At 45.7% G+C, this 8,433-nt stretch overlaps 1 protein-coding gene across 2 annotated transcripts in view; it reads left to right on the top strand.

The window, feature by feature from the left end:
- Window positions 1-5,538: 5,538 nt before the first annotated feature.
- The window catches only part of CGAS (cyclic GMP-AMP synthase), a 25,305-nt gene continuing 22,410 nt past the window's right edge, over window positions 5,539-8,433 (top strand). Inside the window, exon 1 of one of the 2 annotated variants that reach the window (XM_082729783.1) lies at window positions 5,539-6,892. In XM_082729783.1, the coding sequence (XP_082585909.1) occupies window positions 6,230-6,892 (663 nt within the window). In that variant the 5' untranslated portion in view covers window positions 5,539-6,229. The remainder of the gene's footprint in view (window positions 6,893-8,433) is intronic. The other variant, XM_082729782.1, reaches the window with a different exon arrangement.

Here is an 8,433-nt window from a genome sequence, read left to right as displayed (position 1 = left end):
ACATATGGCTGTGTATTGGTGGCTCCTACTTGGTCATTTTCGGTCCTTTTCGGCGATTGGCATCCCTATTCGCCAGTTGGTCACTTACAGACAATGATTTTGATCACTTTGCCTTAAAAGGTTCTTTGAATTTTCTGGTAACCTACCACGGGGATTACTGTTTGTTTATAAAGACTAGCCTATGAATAGGAGGAGATTGGAAAGCAGTTAAAATAAATTTGGAAAGCAGTTAAAGCAAATAAATTGTTAAAATGAAAGATTGATGATGGCTAATTAGGGGAATGGAATGGTTGAAGATTAAATGTGGAAATTGACATTTTTATTTATATTTATTTTTTAATGATTTTATTTATTTATTTGACAGAGATTACAAGTAGGCAGAGAGGCAGGCTCCCTACTGAGCAGAGAGCCCCATACGGAGCTGGATCCCAGGACCCTGGGATCATGATCTGAGCCACCCAGGCGCCCTGGAAATTGACATTCTTAAAGCCTTTCTTAGGAGACCTTTAATGGGTTAATGAAACAGCCCACGTGACAGTTTTATTTTTCTGATTATTAAAATATATCAAATAGAAATAGAAAACTGTGAGACTTAAAGAAGCTATAACTTCCTCAGCTGTTCTCATCCCCACCTCTGTAATCCTTGTCAGCATTTTGTTGCTAATGCTTCCTAATTTTTGTTTTTCTTTTTAAGGATTTTTATTTATTTGTCAGAGAGAGGGAGAACACAAGCAGGGGAGCAGCAGGCAGAGGGAGAGTGACAGAGGGAAAAGCAGGCTCCCTGTTGAGTAAGGAGCCCAATGAGGGACTTAACCCTGGGACCTTGGAATTATGACTTGAGCTGAAGGCAGATGCTTAACCTACGGAGCCACCCAGGGATCCTACCTCCTAATTTTGTTTTTATAGAAATACTCATGCTGCTATTATTTTGCAATTATAACACTGTGATTATGTTATTTTTCAGTTTGCTTTATTTTTTTAAGATTTACTTATATTTGAGATAGAGAAAGAGAATGTGTATGCAATGGGGGGAGGGGCTGGGGCAAGAGGGAGAAAATTCTCAGGCAGACTTCCTGCTGAGTATGGAGTTGGACCTAGGAGATGGATCTCACAACTCTGAGATCATGACCTGAGTGAAACCAAGTTCCATGTGCAACCAACTGAGCCACTCAGGACCCCCACTTTGCTTATTTTTTTTAAACAGTGTATTTTTGACTCTATGCCATGTATATTGAAAGGTCCCCCAATAATGGGTCTGTGATTAAAGGAGTGAGACTGATACAATGCGAAGGTCAAGCAAAGCTTTATTTTGCACCAAGCATGGAGAATCAAACCGACCGTTCAGGACCATGCCTCTCTGCCTTAACAGACTACCTTTTAAGGGCAAAGGCCATGTGGTTGGGCCTGGCCACACACAGGTGGCCAATGAGATTGTAACACACGGAGAAAGCTGCATAGTCATGCTAGGTCACACATGGGTGGCCAATTGAATTACAATTTGCCCTAGTAGATATTTGAACTGGCCTATCACCTTGGTCAGAATTGGTGCCCAAAGGGCTCCCAAAGGGCAGGGTCCATACTCCTTGGTAGCTAGGGAGACAGTATGCACCCCCACTGATTGGATACCTCCACCTGGCCTGACCCACCCTTGTATTTGGGCTTTGTTACCTGGGACTGGTTTCCTGGGCTTGCTTTTAAGTAAGTCCCTGAAGCGGGGCAGGGTCAGTTTAAGTTTTACTGCATAAACAACAAAATCACTATTTAACCCAAGATGGAATCCCTCTGGCTAAATAGGCCCTTACACATATATCAATCTGTCACATTTTAATCATAATTTATTTAATCAAATCCCAATTACTGGACATCTGGATTGTTTCTAATTTTTTGATATTGTCATCATCCTGTACATATATCTCTTTCTAAATTGATGGGACTCTTTCTTTCTTTTTATTTTTTTAAGGATTTTATTTATTTATTTGACAGAGAGAAATCACAAGTAGATGGAGAGGCAGGCAGAGAGAGAGAGAGGGAAGCAGGCTCTCCGCTGAGCAGAGAGCCCGATGTGGGACTCGATCCCAGGACTCTGAGATCATGACCTGAGCCGAAGGCAGCGGCTTAACCCACTGAGCCACCCAGGCGCCCGATGGGACTCTTTCTATAAATGAAGATACTAGGCAAAAGGATTCCTCAATATTTATACTTTTGGTAATGGCTAAATTAGCTTTATGAAAGCTTCATGTCAGATTGCGTTAACAGTGTAAGGCTATTTCATTATACTGTAGCCAGGACTGGAGTTTTAATTGTGAAGTTTAAATGTGAAGAAGATGGACATTTTATATGTGAATGCTTTTTTTTTTTTTCTTCATTTCACAGCCATTTCTTCTTCTTCTCCTTTTTTTTTTTTTTTTTTTTTTTTTTAAGATTCTATTCATTGGGGGCACCTGGGTGGCTCAGTGGGTTAAAGCCTCTGCCTTCCACTCAGGTCATGATCCCAGGGTCCTGGGATCAAACCCCTGCATCGGGCTCTCTGCTTAGCAGGGAGCCTGCTTCCCTCTCACTCTGCTTGCCTCTCTATTTGTGATCTCTGTCTACCAAATAAATAAACTCTTTAAAAAAATAAAGATTCTATTTATTTATCTGACAGAGAGAGAGAGATCACAAGGAGGCAGAGGGACAGGCAGAGAGAGAGAGGGGGAAGCAGGCTCCCCGTTGAGCAGAGAGCCCAATAGGGGGCTTGATCCCAGGACCCTGAGATCATGACCTGAGCTGAAGGCAGAGGCTTAACCCACTGAGCCACCCAGGCACCCCTCACAGCCATTTCTTGATGCTCTTTCTTTACCTGTCTTCCAAGACATCAAGCTAATGGATTCTGGAAAACCAGAATTGGTTTTCCTCCTATTTTTTCTGGCTATTCCTTCTCAGTCATTTTTCTGGTGCCTCCTCCTTAAGCACTGAGCTCAAGCCCAAGGGCATAACAAAACCAATTCCCAAATCCCATCCTTTGGCCTCTATCTCCTGGGACCACCCCCAATACTAACTCTGTAGCAGTCTGGGTCCAGTCAGAAGTTGGAATCACATAGTAGGGCACCTGGGTGGCTCAGTCAGTTAAGGGTCTGCGTTAACTTCAGGTCATGATCTCAGCGTCACAGAATCAAGTCCCACATGGGCTCCCCGCTCAGCAGGGAGTCTGCTTCTCCCTCTGACCTTTGCCCATCTCATGCTTTCTCTCCCAAATAAATAAATAAAATATTTTAAAAAGAGTATTACATTATAGTAGTTAATGTAAGGATAATTAACCATATTGAGATATCTGGCTGGCTTAGTTGGTAGAGCCTGCAACTCCTGATCTGGGGTTGTGAGTTCAAGCCCCACACTGGGGGTAGAGGTTACTTAAATATTTCACTCTAAAATAAAAAGAATACCTATAATAAAAGAAATAACATATAAAGAGACTATATATGGTACGCTAGGACTGAGAGTACCCATGTAAGAATGAATTCAAAAGGGGTTCAGATCTCAAGTGCAGAAGGCCTTCAGAGGGTATGGGCTACATAACATAGGGGGCTTGCAGAGAGAGCAGCTGCTCTCTGTGGACCTCCTTGGCCATAGGCAGGCTGCATGCAAGGCTTGTAGAAGGATCAGCTTCTTGGTGTGTGAACTTCTGGACCACAGGCCAGACAGGAATCTTGGTTTCCCTGTCTAGTAAGTTGTGGATGGGTTATGGCTGGGCCAAGGTGGCGAGGTCTCAGAGGGAACACTTTCCGGGCCTATAGCGGGGGTAGGCCCTACCAGATATTCTCACACCTACGAGTCTGACCTTCGCCCTGCAGTTCCCTTCCACTCTCTCCAGTATGTTGGAAATGTGCAGGAAACCTCTTCTTCATACAGTGTCCTCCTATAACCTCTACTGAGAAAGGTTAACATAGTGGGCACTTCAAAAGAGAACTGCTTAAAGGAATTCTGTTTTTTATCAGACAGCATTTACCAAGGGGTGTACTAAGTCCTTGTCCGAGAAGCAGTAAGTTGATAACAGATACATTTCAAACTTCACAAGCTCTAGCCACATGTGCTGTTGTTTGAACAACTAGGCACAGTCTACCCTTGAGTCCTACCCTTTTCCTTTGTATCTACTTTTCCCGTAGATTGGTTTGCTTGAGAACAAGCCTCACTACACAATAGTCCTTCCATTTTACAAAAGAAAAATACAGATTTCTCACATCACATTTTGAACTAGGGCTCATTGTCCTGGGGTGTTTAAAACAAAACAAAACAAAAAAACACTAAAAACAAAACCAACCAACCAACCAACCAAACAAAAAACACCTTTGTATCAAAGAGGATATATCAAAATATTGGTTTTAAGAAAACCTTTTTAAAAGAGTAATCAAGGCATGTTGTCCATTGATAGAGTAATGGTTATCAAAATGTCCTATATACTTTCAGTAGAAATATCTAGTCTTAAAAAGGAAGGCTGATGATGCCTTCCTTTGGGTGGCTCAGTCATTTGGACAGCTGACTCTTGATCTAGCTCAAATCATGATCCCAGGATCTTGGGATTAATCCCTAAGATGGGCTCAGCACTTGCAGAGGAGTTGGCTTCAGGATGCTCTCTCTCTCCCATCCCCTGCCCAACTCCATCCCCATGGTCTCTCTCTCTCTCAAACAAATAAATAAATCTTAAAAAAAAAAAAAAAGGAAGGCTGACATATGCTACAATATGGATAAACCTTGAGGACATTATGTTAAGAGAAATAAGGACAAATACTGTATGATTCCACTTACATGAGGTACCTAGAGGAGTCAGATTCATAGAGACAGAAAGTAGCAGATTGTTGCCAAGGGAGAGGGCAGGAATGGGGAGTTATTGTTTAATGGGTAGGGTTTCAGTTTTACAAAGTGAAGAGTTGGGGAGATGGATGGTAGCGATGGTTGCATCACAATATTAATGTATTTAATGTCACTGAATTGTATACATAAAAATGGTTAGGATGATTTTTTTAAAAAAGTAATCAAACTCTTCTAAAGCCAGGGGTTTTCTAAAAGGTGTTTCTATAAAGGGATTGGTTTAGAAATAGATATTTGAAAGCCTATGTGGAGAACTCTGGATCGCAAGGACCAAAACAGCATGAATTATTAAAATCGTAAGTGCCATTTTTGGGTGGGCTTTTGAAAACCAATGGCTAAAACTAACAAATAAGAACTTCTACAAAGGGAAGCCTGGCTGGCTTCTGCTTTTGGCTCAGGTCATGATTCCAGGTTCCTGGGACTGAGTCCCCCACTGGACTCCCTGCTGAGCAGGGAGCTTGCCTCTCCCTCTGCCTGCTGCTCCCCTGCTTGTGAGTTCTATCTTTCTCTGACAAATAAGTGTAATTTTTTAAAAATCTTAAAAAAAAAATAGAACTTGGACACAATTTAAGACTGTATTGCTTTTACAAAGTCAAATAAAATGAAATATTTATTCCAATTGCAGTCAGTCCTGATTTCATTTCCATTTTGTAAAAGTTGGACATTTTCTATTTCATTAATTTAAAAAGTACCCTTACTTAAACTCACACTGAAAAGGTTTCTCTATCAGGGTGCCTGTGTGGCTCAGCCAGTTAAACATTTGCCTTAGGTTCAGGTAATGGTCTCAGGGTCCTAGGGTTGAGCCCTGCATGGCGGAGACTTGGGGGTGGGGGTGGGGGTGAGGCAAGTTGGGGTGTCCCTGCTCAGCAGGGCGTCTGCTTCTCCCTCTCCCTCTGCCCCCAGCCCAGCCCGCTCCTTCTCTCTCTCTCTCTCTCAAATAAATAAATAAAATCTTAAAAAAAGAAAAAGTTTCTCTGTCGACTTCAATGTGGGAGAAGCTCTCTAGTTTCCCCAAATTCTTTTAGGCCTAATGCCAGCAAATCTGTTAAGCTTTCAAAGCACCTTGAGGGTGTTTTCTGAGGCCCTCTGGTTGCGTTCAGAGGTTGAACTGAACTGGTTGCTTCCCGACCCGGCAACTCGAGAGCAACGGAGGGTGAGAAACTTAGCATCTCTCCGGGCACCAAGGGCGGCCCGCCCCTTGGTGGCCCGGCCCGGCTCCCCGTGACCTCCCAGGGTTCAGTTTGGGCGCTTGCTCTCAGGCCGCGGTCCCTGTGTTCCCGCCAGTTATTTAAGTTTCATTTCCTGCTGCGACTGCCGGCTCCTCCTTCCGTGGCCTTTCCCTAGGCCAAGTCTCCCTTCTTTCGGGGAACAGAGAGCGCCAGCCATGGACCCCCGGCGCGGAAAGGCCACGAGGACAGCTTCGAAGGCCGGAGCCGCCGCGCCCAAGGCTCAAGGAGTGAAGGGTCCCCCGACGGAGCCCAGCGAACCTCCGGCCGCCCTTGGGGCAGCCCGGCCCAAAGCACAGAAGTGCGGCGGGGTCGGGGCACCTGGATCCGGGCGGAAGAAGCGTGCCCCGGGCTCTCCCGAGAGACCACCGGTGCGCGCGCGGAATGCCTGTGCCAAGAAGGCGCCTCTGGGTGCTGAAGACGTGGTGGAGGGGCTGGCGGTTCCGGCGGGGAAGCTGGCACCTCCTGCGTCCCCGGGGCCGTCCCTTCCCAGGACGGGATCTCGCCGCGAGAGGGGCGCGCGCGCCCCTCTGGAGCAGAGAACCCTGCCAGAGCCCACGGAGGTCTCCCGCCTCGGCCTTGGCCTCGGCGTCGGCCCGCTGGTTCCCGCCTCGAGACTCAGGCAGAAGGGGGCGGCGCCGGGCGCCTGGAAGCCCCGAACGGTGCTGGAAAAGTTGAAGCTGAGGCGCCAGGAAATCTCAGAGGCGGCGGAGATTGTGAACCGGGTTGTGGACCACCTGCAGCGGAGATTGCAGAGCTGCGAGTCCGAGTTCCAGGGTGTCTCGCGGCTGTGCACCGGAAGCTACTACGAGCGCGTGAAGGTGAGCTGCCCAGCGCCTCTCCTCCCGCCGACTCCCTCGCCCCCGTCCCCAGCCTGCCCGATAGTCCCAACACCCGCGGGTCGCGCGGCCGCTCACTTCCCTTCGAAAGTAACTCAGACTCTTGTTCTTTTGTGGCCTGTGATTCAGTTCCAAAGAGAAGAACAGCTGTTCGTTTACCCATCTGTACATCCAGCGAACGTACAGCTAACCAACACTGGTGCCAACTACTGTCAAGACATTACTGTTGGGAAATTCCAATGTATAGATTCATTCATGCAAGCAGATTGTATGGAGTTTCTGTAACAGGGCCCTACTTGGTGTGCCCTAGATTCCGGCTTGGATAATTAGGAGTGCGAAAAATTACACAAAATTGGTATATCTAGGAGCATTTTTCCTACGGGAAAAATTATAGGAAGAATATCTTCAGTCAGTCCCCCAGACGCTGCCGACTTCCCCTCTCCCCAGTTTTTTTTTTTTAAAGATTTTATTTATTTATATGACAGAGATCACAAGTAGGCTGAGAGGCAGGCAGAGAGAGAGAGAGGAGGAAGCAGGCTCCCTGCGGAGCAGAGAGCCTGATGTGGGGCTCGATCCGGAGACCCTGGGATCATGACTGGAGCTGAAGGCAGAGGTTTAACCCACTGAGCCACCCCGGTGCCCCTCCCCAGTTTTTTTTTTTTTTTTTTTTTTATGCCAATGTCATCATGGGAACCTCACAGTGAGTGATTTAAAAAAAAAAAAAAAAATTTTTTTTTTTTTAAGAAAAAGATCTCCTACAGACCCTAAAAAGTGTACCTCCTAAATACACATACAGCGTGATTGTTTCAGGGTATGTATTCCACGGCTTCCTTTGTTTGTGTGTGGCTGAGTTATTAAAGTCTTCATGACAGTAGGCGTTGAAGATTTAGGAGCAGGTTTCTGACTAGAGAATCTTTCCTGACCAGTGATGGTTGTTTTTTTGTTTGTTGTTGTTTGTTTGTTTTGTTAAGATTTTGTGTGTGTGAGCGAGCGAGAGAGAGAGAGAGAGAGAGAACGAGCGCGCACAACGAGGGGTGAGGGAGTGGGAGGAGGGAGAAGCAGAATTCCCGCGGAACAGGGAGCTCGCTGGATCCCGGGGCTCTGAGATCACGATCTGAGGTGAAGACAGAGGTTTCACCATCTGAGCCCCCCGGGCGCCCCTAGTGGCAATTTCTTTGGTTGAGTTCTCACCTAGTCGGTTTTTTCAGGGCCGGGCTGTGCACCTGCAGGAGATCTGTTAAAATCTTGGGTATAGCATGAAGGAAATAGAGGCTGATAGCATTTAGGTGACCGTAATTTATTTTATTGTTACCTATTGGCTTTATTCAATTAACTTCTCTCCTTCAGAAGTAAATGATTGTCAAACTCTAGATTTCGGTTTTTAGAATTATAAACTCCTGATAGCAGGCCAAATATTATGCATCTTTGTGTGTCTAAGCCTTAACACATAGCAAGTTTTCAAACGAATGAATGAACGTGCTCAAGAAGAAAGGATGGGTGGTTTCTCTCAAGACCACTGTCTT

Source organism: Mustela nivalis, assembly GCF_964662115.1.
Source record: "Mustela nivalis genome assembly, chromosome: 5".
In the NCBI taxonomy this organism is placed as follows: Eukaryota; Metazoa; Chordata; class Mammalia; order Carnivora; family Mustelidae; genus Mustela; species Mustela nivalis.
Note: the sequence above shows the minus strand (reverse complement) of the source record. Positions and strands in the feature narration are given on the sequence as shown.